Below are 19,376 nucleotides of genomic sequence, written 5' to 3'. Positions count from 1 at the left end.
GTCTAGTCTATAGTCTAGTCTATAGTCTAGTCTATAGTCTAGTCTATAGTCTAGTCTATAGTCTAGTCTATAGTCTAGTCTATAGTCTAGTCTATAGTCTAGTCTATAGTCTAGTCTATAGTCTAGTCTATAGTCTAGTCTATAGTCTAGTCTATAGTCTAGTCTATAGTCTAGTCTATAGTCTAGTCTATAGTCTAGTCTATAGTCTAGTCCTATAGTCTAGTCTATAGTCTAGTCTATAGTCTAGTCTATAGTCTAGTCTATAGTCAGTCTATAGTCTAGTCTATAGTCTAGTCTATAGTCTAGTCTATAGTCTAGTCTAATAGTCTAGTCTATAGTCTAGTCTATAGTCTAGTCTATAGTCTAGTCATAGTCTAGTCTATAGTCTAGTCTATAGTCTAGTCTATAGTCTAGTCTATAGTCTAGTCCTATAGTCTAGTCCTATAGTCTAGTCTATAGTCTAGTCTATAGTCTAGTCTATAGTCTAGTCTATAGTCTAGTCTATAGTCTAGTCTATAGTCTAGTCTATAGTCTAGTCTATAGTCTAGTCTATAGTCTAGTCTATAGTCTAGTCTATAGTCTAGTCTATAGTCTAGTCTATAGTCTAGTCTATAGTCTAGTCTATAGTCTAGTCTAGAGTCTAGTCCTATAGTCTAGTCCTATAAGTCTAGTCTATAGTCTAGTCTATAGTCTAGTCTATGTCTAGTCTATAGTCTAGTCTACTAGTCTAGTCTATAGTCTAGTCTATAGTCTAGTCTATAGTCTAGTCTATAGTCTAGTCTATAGTCTAGTCTATAGTCTAGTCTATAGTCTAGTCTATAGTCTAGTCTATAGTCTAGTCTATAGTCTAGTCTATAGTCTAGTCTATAGTCTAGTCTATAGTCTAGTCTATAGTCTAGTCTATAGTCTAGTCTATAGTCTAGTCTATAGTCTAGTCTATAGTCTAGTCTATAGTCTAGTCTATAGTCTAGTCTATAGTTAGTCTATAGTCTAGTCTATAGTCTAGTCTATAGTCTAGTCTATAGTCTAGTCTATAGTCTAGTCTATAGTCTAGTCTATAGTCTAGTCTATAGTCTAGTCTATAGTCTAGTCTAGTCTATAGTCTATAGTCTAGTCTAGTCTATAGTCTAGTCTAGTCTATAGTCTAGTCTAGTCTAGTCTAGTCTAGTCTAGTCTAGTCTAGTCTAGTCTAGTCTAGTCTATAGTCTAGTCTAGTCTAGTCTAGTCTATCTAGTCTATAGTCTAGTCTAGTCTAGTCTATAGTCTAGTCTAGTCTAGTCTATAGTCTAGTCTAGTCTATAGTCTAGTCTAGTCTATAGTCTAGTCTATAGTCTAGTCTATAGTCTAGTCTATAGTCTAGTCTATAGTCTAGTCTAGTCTATAGTCTAGTCTAGTCTATAGTCTAGTCTAGTCTATAGTCTAGTCTAGTCTATAGTCTAGTCTATAGTCTAGTCTATAGTCTTCTCTATAGTCTAGTCTATAGCCTAGTCTATAGTCTAGTCTATAGTCTAGTCTATAGTCTAGTCTATAGTCTAGTCTATAGTCTAGTCTATAGTCTAGTCTATAGTCTAGTCTATAGTCTAGTCTATAGTCTAGTCTATAGTCTAGTCTATAGTCTAGTCTATAGTCTAGTCTATAGTCTAGTCTATAGTCTAGTCTATAGTCTAGTCTATAGTCTAGTCTATAGTCTAGTCTATAGTCTAGTCTATAGTCTAGTCTATAGTCTAGTCTATAGTCTAGTCTATAGTCTAGTCTATAGTCTAGTCTATAGTCTAGTCTATAGTCTAGTCTATAGTCTAGTCTATAGTCTAGTCTATAGTCTAGTCTATAGTCTAGTCTATAGTCTAGTCTATAGTCTAGTCTATAGTCTAGTCTATAGTCTAGTCTATAGTCTAGTCTATAGTCTAGTCTATAGTCTAGTCTATAGTCTAGTCTATAGTCTAGTCTATAGTCTAGTCTATAGTCTAGTCTATAGTCTAGTCTATAGTCTAGTCTATAGTCTAGTCTATAGTCTAGTCTATAGTCTAGTTTATAGTCTAGTCTATAGTCTAGTCTATAGTCTAGTCTATAGTCTAGTCTATAGTCTAGTCTATAGTCTAGTCTATAGTCTAGTCTATAGTCTAGTCTATAGTCTAGTCTATAGTCTAGTCTATAGTCTAGTCTATAGTCTAGTCTATAGTCTAGTCTATAGTCTAGTCTATAGTCTAGTCTATAGTCTAGTCTATAGTCTAGTCTATAGTCTAGTCTATAGTCTAGTCTATAGTCTAGTCTATAGTCTAGTCTATAGTCTAGTCTATAGTCTAGTCTATAGTCTAGTCTATAGTCTAGTCTATAGTCTAGTCTATAGTCTAGTCTATAGTCTAGTCTATAGTCTAGTCTATAGTCTAGTCTATAGTCTAGTCTATAGTCTAGTCTATAGTCTAGTCTATAGTCTAGTCTATAGTCTAGTCTATAGTCTAGTCTATAGTCTAGTCTATAGTCTAGTCTATAGTCTAGTCTATAGTCTAGTCTATAGTCTAGTCTATAGTCTAGTCTATAGTCTAGTCTATAGTCTAGTCTATAGTCTAGTCTATAGTCTAGTCTATAGTCTAGTCTATAGTCTAGTCTATAGTCTAGTCTATAGTCTAGTCTATAGTCTAGTCTATAGTCTAGTCTATAGTCTAGTCTATAGTCTAGTCTATAGTCTAGTCTATAGTCTAGTCTATAGTCTAGTCTATAGTCTAGTCTATAGTCTAGTCTATAGTCTAGTCTATAGTCTAGTCTATAGTCTAGTCTATAGTCTAGTCTATAGTTTAGTCTATAGTCTAGTCTATTGTCTAGTCTATAGTCTAGTCTATAGTCTAGTCTATAGTCTAGTCTATAGTCTAGTCTATAGTCTAGTCTAAAGTCTAGTCTATAGTCTAGTCTATAGTCTAGTCTATAGTCTAGTCTATAGTCTAGTCTAAAGTCTAGTCTATAGTCTAGTCTATAGTCTAGTCTATAGTCTAGTCTATAGTCTAGTCAATATTCTAGTGTATAGTCTAGTCTATAGTCTAGTCTGTAGTCTAGTCTGTAGTCTAGTCTGTAGTCTAGTCTATAGTCTAGTCTATAGTCTAGTCTGTAGTCTAGTCTATAGTCTAGTCTATAGTCTAGTCTATAGTCTAGTCTATAGTCTAGTCTATAGTCTAGTCTATAGTCTAGTCTATAGTCTAGTCTATAGTCTAGTCTATAGTCTAGTCTATAGTCTAGTCTATAGTCTAGTCTATAGTCTAGTCTATAGTCTAGTCTATAGTCTAGTCATATAGTCCTAGTCTATAGTCTAGTCTATAGTCTAGTCTATAGTCTAGTCTATAGTCTAGTCTATAGTCTAGTCTATAGTCTAGTCTATAGTCTAGTCTATAGTCTAGTATATAGTCTAGTCTATAGTCTAGTATATAGTCTAGTCTATAGTCTAGTCTATAGTCTAGTCTATAGTCTAGTCTATAGTCTAGTCTATAGTCTAGTCTAGTCTAGTCTATAGTCTAGTCAATAATCTAGTCTATATTTTAGTCTATAGTCTAGTCTACAGTCTGGTCAATAGACACTAAAATTTTCGGAGTTGCAAATTTTAAGCCTTATTGGCTTTGAGAACTTCGTGGTAAATTTGATTCTCTTTTAAAAAAGCGCCGAAATTTTCCCTGAAGTGACCCTGTTGAAAACTGGTTGGTTTTGATACATTACCATTGGATTACTACCAAGTTCAAAATAGCAGTCGTAAAAGGACGATTTTATTTAGAACAAAATATTACACACTTATGTTGTTATTACATATTAAAAAACTAAGTTCTTATTGGAAAAGCCTTTATTAAAACAACATATAATATTATACATGTTATGTATTCTTTGATCACTATTAAAAAAACTGACATCAAAACATGTCCCATCCACTTAAAGTAGGCGTGTCAATAAGGTATGATTATACAAGTGAAATATTAAATTAATATGATTAACAAATATGTCAACACTCGAATTTCTATTTTAATCAAATTATCCACTAACTTATACCTACGCAAACAATTATTAAATACTAAATAATATATAACTTGTTTTTGTTAAATTATTAAAATAAATATAGTTTTCTTGTGGGGCCTGTCTTATTGACGTTATATTCCTGTTCTAAAAAAAAGAATTAACAAAAAACTTTTTTAAAAAAACAAACATAAGTATTAATTATGCAAAAAATTTTATTTCGATTAGTGACATCAGCTGCAGTTTATTTAATTGAAAGTGATTTGTATACATTCTTTAAATGTTGTATAATTTCTTCAAATAGGTAAAAGTTGATAGTTAATAAATCGGTTGTTATCAAGATAATTATTTGTTTTTATTTACAGTATCAAAATCACGTTTAGAATTAATTAAAAATGCCTAAGTAACTAGAAGTGTTATTTGCCTAATTTAAGAATTTTACCTCTCACTTTTGTTTCAAAAAAGAAAGGTATTGATAACCAGTTTCAAAATGCGAGGGTTGTGGTTGAACTGGTATTGAAATATAGATATTGCAACTGGCACCATAAGGAAGCAATAACAAAGTAATATATTTCAATTTTATACTTATTTAAATGTTAAATGTTTATTATATTTTTTTTGAAAACCTTCCGATTTTTACCAAACTTTGTTGTTTACTCCTCGTATATAAGATGTTCGTTTTCATTAAACAATGTGTCTTCACCGTATGTTTTAAAACAACCTCACTTCTTTAAGCAATTAAAACAGAAAAGAAGAAAAATTAAAAATAATAACGAAAAAATAAAAGCATCATTAAAACCCATAGACAATTAATAAAACCTTATACTAGTAACTTAAAATTATTATGACTTAATTTTTAAATAGAGTTTAACATGAATTCATAAAGAAATATTCCCCAATTTGAAAAATTGAACATTTTGAACCAAACCAACTTGTTTGACCAATAAAGAAAACACTTTAAAAACTAGTAAATAATTCACAAAGAAGTTTAACTAAACAAATATCAAGAACAATAAAGAAATGAAATCAAAACAAATCTTTCTAGATATTTGTCATACAGGAATTAAACAATAAACATAAATAAAATGCAAAATAGTTGTATTAATAAATAGAATAACTTTTATATGATCAACGTAAACAAAAAAATAAGAAATGCTTCTGTATTGTTGTTTTTATTTTCATAGCTCATAAATAATGCGGCGTGAAATGTAGTATTGGAACTGGAAATAGGAATGATTTATATGTTGTATTGTTTCAAAACTTTGTTAACACTAGACGATTCATGGGTTCCAAAACTACTTGTGTACTGTAAACCGCTTGAAAATATCATGGATTACATCTGAAACTTGTAAAAGAAAGTGAAGAGCCGCTTGTATAGAGTGTTATCAATCGGCTGTAGGGTTTTTACCATTCAGTAATCCGTCACGTGACTAGTGTGTTTTGACCTACCTCTTTAAGCAGTTGTGGGCATTTCTGTATCACTTATACTTATGGTTGATATCGTACTAGTTTTTCTATAAGTTTGTTTATATGTATATGGTCTCTCTTCAGACATCTAGTCATCTTTTAGTCTGAGCTACTACGTTTGGTCTTATGGTGTCCCTTAAGAGAGCTTCTTCTTCTGCCATTTTCCTTATATGCTAGAGAACATTTTGTCATAAATGTTTGTTATCTTAAGCTACTATTAGTATTTTGAACCAATAGATAAGGTTTCTAGATACAGAACTAAAAAAGAAAAGAACTAAAAAAATCCGGGATTTTTGTCAAATCTTGTGTATTTCTGATGAAACATTAGTATTAAATATATTTTCAGAATATTATGGAAAGGTATGGACCTCGTGCGAAATGATGTACTCAGTTTGTGAGACCAAAAACAAATCAAGACAATTTCGAAATCCCTAATCTGAAGAGAAGCGTATTTCTCTTTCACACGGCTTCAACTATTGTTGTTTTCGAATGAAACCTGTCAAATAATATCGTAAGTTCACAGTTCTGACAAGACCACACTAATTGTCAGATGTATCGTAGTGTATATTAATGTGACAGTGAGACATCTCAATAGGTCGTTGATAATAAATAATAAATTGTCTAGAACATTTCTCAATGAAGGAGGACCACTTTAACTTGGACCCTATACGTATGTCTGGTTTATTCCATCTATTTTCAGCCTCTTAAGGAAAGAACCTTAAAATACTACTTATGATACATCCCTAAGGAGTTGCTCACGTTGTGGCTAGATCATCTGCTCTTTGCGAAGGGACTCAATCTAGGATAATCTCCGAAAGGCGACCTAGCCTTGGCAGATCCTTTTTGCTTTTCCTCATCTATACATATTTCAGCATAAAAAAACTATAGTTATTGGGAAGACGATGACATATTCTTATCCCAGCTTCTTCACAGGAGACAACAGAACCAACATCGCAATTTATTTTAGAACCATCTATATAAAATCTGGTGTTCTGTTCGGGTTCACTACTCATTCTAGCAAGACTCTTTGATTTTGAAAACTTTATCAAAGTCTGTGTTTAGGTTGATTCCAGACTGAGGGCAGTAGATTTAAAATCCTTGCATGTTCATATGTTCTAGATTTCCAAAATCTGGTTTCCTTATGCCTCGTTGTCTTGCAAGCAGAGGTCGTCATTATACGAAGATCAAGAGGTAGTATGAACAATACAGTATTCTGAAAGGTATGGTATTCCAATACATGTTGATCTCTGAACTAGTCTACAAATAGAAGTCCACTCATTCCGAATGTCCAAGATTGTTCCTTGAGAGTCCTCTAATGGTTTTACAACTTCTACTTGAGTTTGATAAGAACATTCATGATGTTATACTTAAAACTGCTCATCATATTCGAACTCTTATGGCTGATGGTTCTTCGACTTTCAACATCTCCCATTGTGCAGAGCATTAAAAAATTTAACAATAATAATGAATAATGCTTGTATTTTAAGCCCAAGTTTTTCTTATCTTTTTATTTCATATGTTTTTAATTGATTTCTAAAAAAAATTAAGCATATTTATACAATAGCTTAATTTATTACCGATCTTGTATGGTCACTTTCCTGTGCGAAAGTGAATTTTTAAATAAATTACTATTTTAACAGCAACAAATAATAATATTTTGTTTCTTCTTCTTAGATAAAATAAAATAACAAAAATAAAATAAAAACAAATTAAAAATTCTTCATTAATTTTAGCCAAAATATAATGTGTTTATATAGAATGCATACATACAAAAGTAACAAATTATTATATAGTATATTAAAAATAAAAAAAAAAAATAAAAAACATTTTTCTATTTTACACTATTCACAGTTTGTTTCAAATTTTGTATAAAAGTTGTATGAAATTCAAGATCAAGCATCAGTTTCAGGAATTTCGTTTGAAACAGCACACAAAACAACACAATGGTGAGTGTTAAAAGTATTTCATAAAAATTCAACTGGTTCGGACAGTTCCTGTTCTATGAGGAATAGAACATTAAAATTTTTATTATTTAACGGCTTAGAATTTGAATTAATAAATTGTTTTGTTCTATGCTTTTTAGAAAATCTTCATTTTGACTTTGGCAGTTTTGGCCACCGGTGCCTCAGCTTTGAGCAGCAAATATTTGCCTCCTCATCAATCCTCTGGTGGTTCCTTCGGAGGTTCATTCGGTGGTTTTGGTGCAGGTAGCTCCAGCCATGGTTTTGTAGCTCAACCTTCCAACCAATATTTGGCACCTGCTGCTTCCAGCTCCCATGTTGTCTCTACCGGTTTCTCCGGTGGTCACTCTGGTGGTTTCGGCGGTCACTCTGCTGGTTTTGGTGGTCTCTCCGGTGGTTTCTCATCCGGCGGTCACTCTGGTGGTTTCTCATCTGGTGGTTTCGGTGCTGCTAGTGCACCTTCTCGCCAATATTTGGCTCCTGCTGCTTCCACCTCTCATGTCGTCTCTTCCGGTTTCGGTGGAAACACTGGTGGCTTCTCTTCCGGTTTCGGTGGCAACACTGGTGGTTTCTCCTCTGGTGGTCACTCCGGTGGTTTCTCTTCTGGTGGCTCTTCATTCGGTGGTTTCGGTGCTGGTAGCTCCGGCCATGGTGTTGCTGTTCAACCTTCCCGTCAATATTTGGCTCCTGCTGCCTCCACCTCTCATGCCGTCTCTACTGGTTTCTCTTCCGGTTTCGGTGGCAACACTGGTGGTTTCTCCTCTGGTTTTGGTGGCAACACTGGTGGTTTCTCCTCTGGTGGCTCTTCTTTCGGTGGTTTCGGTGCCGGTAGCTCCGGACATGGTTTTGTAGCTCAACCTTCTAACCAATATTTGGCTCCCGCTGCTTCCGCCTCTCATGCTGTATCATCTGGCTTCTCTGGAAGTCATACTGGCAGATACGCTTCTAACGGTGGTTACGAATACCGTCACCGTCATCGTGCTTAATTTTGGAGCAAAAGTGATGATCAACAAATTTTAGAACAAACGAACAAACTGGTGATAGATTTAATAGTTAATAAATAAAATAATCAAGTATTATTAAAACGACAGAAAGTGTTTTTTTATTTAAAACAATTATCACATATATTTATTATACGTCTTTGAGGGATTTGATTTGTTAATATCGGTCAAAAATAAAGTGATGCAATATATCGTTTCCAAAGTTTGCATTTGCTGTTCTACTTTTAAATATAGCCATTAATCATTCGTGACAGCTATTTAAAACTGACTAATGTTTGCAAAATTATTTAATGTTATCAAGTGATTAGTGGAAACATCTTTTATACAAAACCATGAAATTAACCATTTCCTTGTTTCCATAGTATTGAATAAAACTTTTTTATTTTTAAATATAATAAAATAAAATTAAAGGAACCGATTTTTTGTTAAATCAAAAACATCTTTGTTTGTTTAAATTTTAATAATTTAATTTAAAATTAATGGATTACTCTGTCATAAAAGCGCAATAAATCAAACGTTAAATATGTAAGAAAAAAAGGTTATCACATCAAAATCATGTTAATTTGAGAGCTGCGGTAATTATTATTTATTACCACAAATTTGTGTGAACTGAACTGGAACTAGAAACTAGAGCTGAATTAGAACTAAACTAGAACTGAACTTGAGCTAAAGTAGAACTGAACTTGAGCTGAAGTAGAACTGAACTAGACCTAAAATAGAACTGAAACTAGAAACTGAACTAGAACTGAACTAGAACTGAACTAGAACTGAACTAGAACTGAACTAGAAACTGAACTAGAATGAACTAGAACTGAACTAGAACTGAACTAGAACTGAACTAGAACTGAACTAGAACTGAACTAGAACTGAACTAGAACTGAACTAGAACTGAACTGAACTAGAACTGAACTAGAACTGAACTAGAACTGAACTAGAACTGAACTAGAACTGACTAGAACTGAACTAGAACTGAACTAGAACTGAACTAGAACTGAACTACGAACTGAACTAGAACTGAACTAGAACTGAACTAGAACTGAACTAGAACTGAACTAGAACTGAACTAGAACTGAACTAGAACTGAACTAGAACTGAACTAGAACTGAACTAGAACTGAACTAGAACATGAACTAGAACTGAACTAGAACTGAACTAGAACTGAACTAGAACTGAACTAGAACTGAACTAGAACTGAACTAGAACTGAACTAGAACTGAACTAGAACTGAACTAGAACTAACTAAACTGAACTAGAACTGAACTAGAACTGAACTAGAACTGAACTAGAACTGAACTAGAACTGAACTAGAACTAGAACTGAACTCGAAACTGAACTAGAACTGAACTAGAACTGAACTTGAACTGAACTTGAACTGAACTAGAACTGAACTAGAACTGAACTAGAACTGAACTAGAACTGAACTAGAACTGAACTAGAACTGAACTAGAACTGAACTAGAACTGAACTAGAACTGAACTAGAATTGAACTAGAACTGAACTAGAACTGAACTAGAACTGAACTAAACTGAACTAGAACTGAACTAGAACTGAACTAGACTGAACTAGAACTGAACTAGAACTGAACTAGAACTGAACTATAGACTGAACTAGAACTGATCTAGAACTGAACTATGACTGAACTAGAACTTGAATCTAGAACTGAAACTAGAACTGAACTAGAATTGAACTAGAACTGAACTAGAACTGAACTAGAACTGAACTAGAACTGAACTAGACTGAACTAGAACTGAACTAGAACTGAACTAGAACTGAACTAGAACTGAACTAGAACTGAACTAGAACTGAACTAGAACTGAACTAGAACTGAACTAGAACTGAACTAGAACTGAACTAGAACTGAACTAGAACTGAACTAGAACTGAACTAGAAACTGAACTAGAACTGAACTAGAACTGAACTAGAACTGAACTAGAACTTGAACTAGAACTGACTAGCAACTGAACTAGAATGAATAGACTGAACTAGAACTGAACTACTGAACTGAATAGAACTGACTAGAACTGAACTGAACTTAACTAGAACTGAACTAGAACTGAACTAGAACTGAACTAGAACTGAACTAGAACTGAACTAGAACTGAACTAGAACTGAACTAGAACTGAACTAGAACTGAACTAGAACTGAACTAGAACTGAACTAGAACTGAACTAGAACTGAACTATGACTGAACTAGAACTGATCTAGAACTGAACTAGAACTGAACTAGAATTGAACTAGAACTGAACTAGAACTGAACTAGAACTGAACTAGAACTGAACTAGAACTGAACTAGAACTGAACTAGAACTGAACTAGAACTGAACTAGAACTGAACTAGAACTGAACTAGAACTGAACTAGAACTGAACTAGAACTGAACTAGAACTGAACTAGAACTGAACTAGAACTGAACTAGAACTGAACTAGAACTGAACTAGAACTGAACTAGAACTGAACTAGAACTGAACTAGAACTGAACTAGAACTGAACTAGAACTGAACTAGAATTGAACTAGAACTGAACTAGAACTGAACTAGAACTGAACTAGAACTGAACTAGAACTGAACTAGAACTGAACTAGAACTGAACTAGAACTGAACTAGAACTGAACTAGAACTGAACTAGAACTGAACTATGACTGAACTAGAACTGATCTAGAACTGAACTAGAACTGAACTAGAATTGAACTAGAACTGAACTAGAACTGAACTAGAACTGAACTAGAACTGAACTAGAACTGAACTAGAACTGAACTAGAACTGAACTAGAACTGAACTAGAACTGAACTAGAACTGAACTAGAACTGAACTAGAACTGAACTAGAACTGAACTAGAACTGAACTAGAACTGAACTAGAACTGAACTAGAACTGAACTAGAACTGAACTAGAACTGAACTAGAACTGAACTAGAACTGAACTAGAACTGAACTAGAACTGAACTAGAACTGAACTAGAACTGAACTAGAACTGAACTAGAACTGAACTAGAACTGAACTAGAACTGAACTAGAACTGAACTAGAACTGAACTAGAACTGAACTAGAACTGAACTAGAACTGAACTAGAACTGAACTAGAACTGAACTAGAACTGAACTAGAACTGAACTAGAACTGAACTAGAACTGAACTAGAACTGAACTAGAACTGAACTAGAACTGAACTAGAACTGAACTAGAAAACTGAACTAGAACTGAACTAGAACTAACTGAACTCGAACTCGAACTGAACTAGAACTGAACTAGAACTGAACTTGAACTGAACTTGAACTGAACTAGAACTGAACTAGAACTGAACTAGAACTGAACTAGAACTGAACTAGAACTGAACTAGAACTGAACTAGAACTGAACTAGAACTGAACTAGAATTGAACTAGAACTGAACTAGAACTGAACTAGAACTGAACTAGAACTGAACTAGAACTGAACTAGAACTGAACTAGAACTGAACTAGAACTGAACTAGAACTGAACTAGAACTGAACTAGAACTGAACTATGACTGAACTAGAACTGAACTAGAACTGAACTAGAACTGAACTAGAACTGAACTAGAACTGAACTAGAACTGAACTAGAACTGAACTAGAACTGAACTAGAACTGAACTAGAACTGAACTAGAACTGAACTAGAATTGAACTAGAACTGAACTAGAACTGAACTAGAACTGAACTAGAACTGAACTAGAACTGAACTAGAACTGAACTAGAACTGAACTAGAACTGAACTAGAACTGAACTAGAACTGAACTAGAACTGAACTAGAACTGAACTAGAACTGAACTAGAACTGAACTAGAACTGAACTAGAACTGAACTAGAACTGAACTAGAACTGAACTAGAACTGAACTAGAACTGAACTAGAACTGAACTAGAACTGAACTAGAACTGAACTAGAACTTAACTAGAACTGAACTAGAACTGAACTAGAACTGAACTAGAACTGAACTAGAACTGAACTAGAACTGAACTAGAACTGAACTAGAACTGAACTAGAACTGAACTAGAACTGAACTAGAACTGAACTAGAACTAGAACTGAACTCGAACTGAACTCGAACTGAACTAGAACTGAACTAGAACTGAACTTGAACTGAACTAGAACTGAACTAGAACTGAACTAGAACTGAACTAGAACTGAACTAGAACTGAACTAGAACTGAACTAGAACTGAACTAGAACTGAACTAGAACTGAACTAGAATTAAACTAGAACTGAACTAGAACTGAACTAGAACTGAACTAGAACTGAACTAGAACTGAACTAGAACTGAACTAGAACTGAACTAGAACTGAACTAGAACTGAACTAGAACTGAACTAGAACTGAACTAGAACTGAACTATGACTGAACTAGAACTGATCTAGAACTGAACTAGAACTGAACTAGAATTGAACTAGAACTGAACTAGAACTGAACTAGAACTGAACTAGAACTGAACTAGAACTGAACTAGAACTGAACTAGAACTGAACTAGAACTGAACTAGAACTGAACTAGAACTGAACTAGAACTGAACTAGAACTGAACTAGAACTGAACTAGAACTGAACTAGAACTGAACTAGAACTGAACTAGAACTGAACTAGAACTGAACTAGAACTGAACTAGAACTGAACTAGAACTGAACTAGAACTGAACTAGAACTGAACTAGAACTGAACTAGAACTGAACTAGAACTGAACTAGAACTGAACTAGAACTGAACTAGAACTGAACTAGAACTGAACTAGAACTGAACTAGAACTGAACTAGAACTGAACTGGAACTGAACTAGAACTGAACTAGAACTGAACTAGAACTGAACTAGAACTGAACTAGAACTGAACTAGAACTGAACTAGAACTGAACTAGAACTGAACTAGAACTGAACTAGAACTGAACTAGAACTGAACTAGAACTGAACTAGAACTGAACTAGAACTGAACTAGAACTGAACTAGAACTGAACTAGAACTAAAACTGAACTAGAACTGAACTAGAACTGAACTAGAACTGAACTAGAACTGAACTAGAACTGAACTAGAACTGAACTAGAACTGAACTAGAACTAACTGAACTAGAACTGAACTAGAACTGAACTAGAACTGAACTAGAATTGAACTAGAACTGAACTAGAACTGAACTAGAACTGAACTAGAACTGAACTAGAACTGACTAGAACTGAACTAGAACTGAACTAGAACTGAACTAGAACTGAACTAGAACTGAACTAGAACTGAACTAGAACTGATCTAGAACTGAACTAGAACTGAACTAGAACTGAACTAGAACTGAACTAGAACTGAACTAGAACTGAACTAGAACTGAACTAGAACTGAACTAGAACTGAACTAGAACTGAACTAGAACTGAACTAGAACTGAACTAGAACTGAACTAGAACTGAACTAGAACTGAACTAGAACTGAACTGAACTGAACTAGAACTGAACTAGAACTGAACTAGAACTGAACTAGAACTGAACTAGAACTGAACTAGAACTGAACTAGAACTGAACTAGAACTGAACTAGAACTGAACTAGAACTGAACTAGAACTGAACTAGAACTGAACTAGAACTGAACTAGAACTGAACTAGAACTAGAACTAGAACTGAACTAGAATTGAACTAGAACTGAACTAGAACTGAACTAGAACTGAACTAGAACTGAACTAGAACTGAACTAGAACTGAACTAGAACTGAACTAGAACTGAACTAGAACTGAACTAGAACTGAACTAGAACTGAACTAGAACTGATATAGAACTGAACTAGAACTGAACTAGAACTGAACTAGAACTGAACTAGAATTGAACTAGAACTGAACTAGAATTAAACTAGTACTGAACTAAATATAGGAGAACATAATAATACATCATTTTTACAAGTTTGAAATAATTTTTTTATTCGCAAATTTAATACTTTTTTCAACAAATTAATACAAAATATATATCGTTATAAAAAATTTCGTTTTCTAAACCAAAAGAAATAATAAATGACTAAATGATCATGGAGTAACTAACATCAACGGATGCTTGAAATATCGAGAAATGAGTAATTAGTAGACGTAGCCACCATTAGAAGCGTATTTAGTATCAATACCGGATGAAGCAATAACAGACGAATGTGATGGTCCCGAAAAGGTTTCAACTGCTTGAGACTTATAAGCAGCACTGGAAATAGGAGAAGTGTATGATTGTTGAACAACGGCTGGTGATGATGAAAAAGTTTTCTGTACAACAGGAGCTGTGTAAGATTGATAACTATTGTAAGATTTACCAGGAGCAGTGTAGGATTGTTGTACAACAGGAGCAGTATAAGTGTTAGTCTTTTGAATGGCAGGAGCAGTATAAGCGGCCGTCTTTTGGACAGTATAAGTTTGTTGAACAGCAGGTGCAGATACTGACTGATAACTTGTATATGATTTACCAGGGGCAGTATATGATTGTTGTGTAATGGGGGCAGTGTAAGTAACCTTTTGAACAGCAGGGGCAGATACTGACTGATAACTGGTATACGACTTACCAGGAGCAGTATATGATTGCTGAACAGCAGGGGCAGTGTATGTTACCTTTTGAGCAGCGGGAGCGGTGTAAGTTTGCTGTACAGCAGGTGAGGATACCGACTGGTAGCTGGTATACGATTTGCCAGGTGCAGTGTAGGACTGATGAACAGCTGGGGCAGTGTAAGTAGTAGTAGTTTTTTGTACAGCTGGGGCAGTGTAAGTAGTTTGTTGGACAATTGGAGCAGATACAGCTTGATAGCTATTATATGATTTACCAGGAGCAGTATAAGCCTGTTGGGTGGCAGATGAAGTGTAAGTAGTTTTTTGTACAGCTGGGGCAGATACAGACTGATAGCTAGTATAAGATTACCAGGAGCAGTGTATGAAGCTTTTTGTACAACAGGAGCTGTGTAGGCTTGTTGGACAGCTGGAGCCAAATAACCTCTTTCAACTGATGGAGCAGTATACGATTGTTTTACGGTTTTGGTGACAGTTTGTTGCACAACAGGAGCGGTATAAGAAGACTTTTGTACAACAGGGGCAGTGTAAGATTGATAACTATTATAAGATTTACCAGGAGCTGAAAAAGTTTGTTGTTGAACCAGGGGAGCAGAGACAGTCTTTTGAACAGCAGGAGCTGTGTATGATTGATAGCTATTGTAAGATTTACCAGGAGCTGTGTAGGTTTGTTGTACAACAGGTGCGGTATAAGATTCCTTTACTACAGCTTGTGATGTATAGGTTTGTTGCTGTATGGCAGCGGGTCCAGAATATGTAGTCTTTTGTACAACTGGTGCTTTGTAAGAGTCATAACTAGTGTAAGATTTACCAGGTGCTGTATAAGATTGTTGTACAACGGGAGCGGTATAGGTCTTTTGTACAACAGGAGCTGAGTAAGTCTTTTGTACAGTTTGTTGTTGTACCACGGGAGCAGAGTAAGTCTTTTGTACTATCTGCTTGGCACCAGTTGAATAACCACTACCGCTGTTAAAAGTATTAGTAAAAGATTGACCTAAACTAGGACCTTGAGCTGTATAGGTTGAAGAACTAACACTGCCACTAGATCCGGAACTATACGAGTGTGCTGTTCCAGGGGAAACTTGAAGTTTACCACTGTAACCCGAAGATCCATGAGATAATGATGATCCGGAAGAATATCCCGATGATGGTGTAAATGTTACCGTACGTGATTGGGCTGAAACAGAATGTGGTGGTAGGTAAGAGTTGGTGACGTGCGAAACGTCAGCGGTGGCACAAGCAACCAGAGCGACTAGAGTTAGGAATAGTTTCTGAAATTGCAATTGTAAGCAGTGTTGGTGGAGGTGTTTTTTTCGACAAATTTTCATATGTGACAAAGTTGAACTTTAAAACGTGTTGTTCTTTTTTTTTTCTTTTATAATTTTTTGGTAAAACGTCATGGAAACATAACTTTGGGAGTTTCTTAACAAACATATGAATATTTGAAACAGAGGATTTGTAACGCTTTTCAGGAATATTGAGCCCTAATCTTTAAATTAAGACTAAGACTAATTTGAAGACATAAAATGTGTATGAAAATAATGAACTATGTATGAGGGCTAGTGTCAAATATGGACCCGTCATTACGAGAATCTGAAGTATGATTTAAACTTATTCAGAACTAAACTAAGCCTATTTTTTCTACAACATTCAACATCATTATATGCTCCAAAACCTAATTCGTTGGTTACGGTAGTATGGGGGCCAGGTAAAATATTGGACTAGAACTGAACTAGAACTTAAGTAGAACTGAACTAGAACTGAACCAGAACTGAACTAGAACTGAACTAGAACTGAACTAGAACTGAACTAGAACTGAACTAGAACTGAACTAGAACTGAACTAGAACTGAACTAGAACTGAACTAGAACTGAACTAGAACTGAACTAGAACTGAACTAGAACTGAACTAGAACTGAACTAGAACTGAACTAGAACTGAACTAGAACTGAACTAGAACTGAACTAGAACTGAACTAGAACTGAACTAGAACTGAACTAGAACTGAACTAGAACTGAACTAGAACTGAACTAGAACTGAACTAGAACTGAACTAGAACTGAACTAGAACTGAACTAGAACTGAACTAGAACTGAACTAGAACTGAACTAGAACTGAACTAGAACTGAACTAGAACTGAACTAGAACTGAACTAGAACTGAACTAGAACTGAACTAGAACTGAACTAGAACTGAACTAGAACTGAACTAGAACTGAACTAGAACTGAACTAGAACTGAACTAGAACTGAACTAGAACTGAACTAGAACTGAACTAGAACTGAACTAGAACTGAACTAGAACTGAACTAGAACTGAACTAGAATTGAACTAGAACTGAACTAGAACTGAACTAGAACTGAACTAGAACTGAACTAGAACTGAACTAGAACTGAACTAGAACTGAACTAGAACTGAACTAGAACTGAACTAGAACTGAACTAGAACTGAACTAGAACTGAACTAGAACTGAACTAGAACTGAACTAGAACTGAACTAGAACTGAACTAGAACTGAACTAGAACTGAACTAGAACTGAACTAGAACTAGAACTGAACTAGAACTGAACTAGAACTGAACTAGAACTGAACTAGAACTGAACTAGAACTGAACTAGAACTGAACTAGAACTGAACTAGAACTGAACTAGAACTGAACTAGAACTGAACTAGAACTGAACTAGAACTGAACTAGAACTGAACTAGAACTGAACTAGAACTGAACTAGAACTGAACTAGAACTGAACCAGAACTGAACTAGAACTGAACTAGAACTGAACTAGAACTGAACTAAAACTGAACTAGAACTGAACTAGAACTGAACTAGAACTGAACTAGAACTGAACTAAAACTGAACTAGAACTGAACTAAAACTGAACTAGAACTGAACTAGAACTGAACTAGAACTGAACTAGAACTGAACTAGAACTGAACTAGAACTGAACTAGAACTGAACTAGAACTGAACTAGAACTGAACTAGAACTGAACTAGAACTGAACTAGAACTGAACTAGAACTGAACTAGAACTGAACTAGAACTGAACTAGAACTGAACTAGAACTGAACTAGAACTGAACTAGAACTGAACTAGAACTGAACTAGAACTGAACTAGAACTGACTACTGAACTAGAACTGAACCAGAACTGAACTAGAACTGAACTAGAACTGAACTAGAACTGAACTAAAACTGAACTAGAACTGAACTAGAACTGAACTGAACTAGAACTGACTGACGCATAATCCCCCACATACACTACTATGTAGGGTATAAAAAGGGATCGATATCATTTTAGAAATAGATTTTTGTGGAAAATCTGTCGACTCTGTCTTTAGTCAAGTCAGGGGCTGTTTAGGTGTCTCAGTAATAAAAGGAATTCAATTTTCCCGGGCCTCTGGCTCACACTTGATATTTTTTTAAATTTTTTGAAACTGTTTAGAAGCTGTCCAGTGGACTCATGAATAAAAGGGGTTCAATCTGCCCGGTCCTCTGGATCGAACATAAACAAAAATATAAAGGTTTATAAGCTATTGGACTGTAAGACATATTTTTAAGGTTTCGATTCAGATTTCCATATAAACAAGTCTTATTGAAGGGCAAGTGGTAATGTTGTATTACTCATATATAATTTTCAATCTAAACTCTTTTAAGAAACTATCTTGGATATTTGGGAATAAAAGGAGTGCAGTCTTCAATATGAAAACCTGTAATGCAGTTAATTATTATCTTGCAATGGAGTTAACAGTGAAATATTTTTATCGTCTTATAACGCATGTTTCCCTTAAAGTCTTCGATTTCAGATCACAACTTAAGGATCAGTCTGTGTGACATAAAGTCGTGGCCAAAAGAAAGAGAATAATATTTCCATACTCTTCAAATATTTGTATACTTCCTTTACAATTGCAAAATTTTTAGTAACCCTGTAAACGAAGGAAGAGTACACTTTACTGTCATCACATTTTAACACTCCTCAGTAATTATTATGTAATACCAAGGTAAGAAAAACACAAATATTTCTATTCCATAGATTCACATTAATTTTAATTGTTATTGCATAATACTTTTTTTAATTTATGTAAATTCGTTAAAACACATTTCCAAGGACAACCTGTCACATAATGTTTGTTTGTCACATTTAAAGTAATTATTTAAAATTTGTTTTATTTAAAAATTCTTCATTATGTAAATGAGTATTTATTTTAATTGCACTAACCATTTTAGCAAAAAAATTATTTCACTTTTATTGTTTAGGATCACAGTATGTGGTTAGTTGTCGTTCGTTTTTTTACAAGACTGTTTTATGATCTTTTTATTTTAAGTTTTTTAATTTTAACTTTTATTTCGAATAAATAAAAATATTTACAAAAAAACGTTTGAAAGAAATCACACGGTTGCCGGTACTATTAGAACTGTTGGATGTTCAAACAAAACGACACGCATTTATAGTTTGCAAATAAAAGACCAAAATACATTTCATTT

At 34.4% G+C, this 19,376-nt stretch overlaps 2 protein-coding genes across 2 annotated transcripts; one reads left to right on the top strand and one right to left on the bottom strand.

Annotated features, from left to right (window-relative positions):
- Positions 1–7,315: 7,315 nt before the first annotated feature.
- On the top strand, positions 7,316–8,503 carry LOC119608109 (keratin, type I cytoskeletal 9-like). Its single transcript, XM_037962385.1, has 2 exons — positions 7,316–7,400; positions 7,538–8,503. The coding sequence occupies exons 1-2, from the start codon at positions 7,398–7,400 to the stop codon at positions 8,399–8,401; spliced, it is 867 nt and encodes a 288-aa protein (XP_037818313.1). The 5' UTR covers positions 7,316–7,397; the 3' UTR covers positions 8,402–8,503.
- A 5,793-nt stretch (positions 8,504–14,296) lies between these two features.
- LOC119608105 lies at positions 14,297–19,376 on the bottom strand. The gene is given in 3 exon segments (XM_037962380.1): positions 14,297–14,968; positions 14,971–16,176; positions 19,111–19,376. Coding segments are annotated over 3 exon segments (1,737 nt in total). The 5' UTR covers positions 19,114–19,376; the 3' UTR covers positions 14,297–14,440.

The sequence above is a fragment of the Lucilia sericata genome, unplaced genomic scaffold, assembly GCF_015586225.1.
Source record: "Lucilia sericata isolate MDLA Ls3-8-SP2 unplaced genomic scaffold, ASM1558622v1 Contig000792F_arrow, whole genome shotgun sequence".
Lineage (NCBI taxonomy): Eukaryota > Metazoa > Arthropoda > Insecta > Diptera > Calliphoridae > Lucilia > Lucilia sericata.
This window is presented reverse-complemented; position numbering and strand designations above follow the sequence as displayed.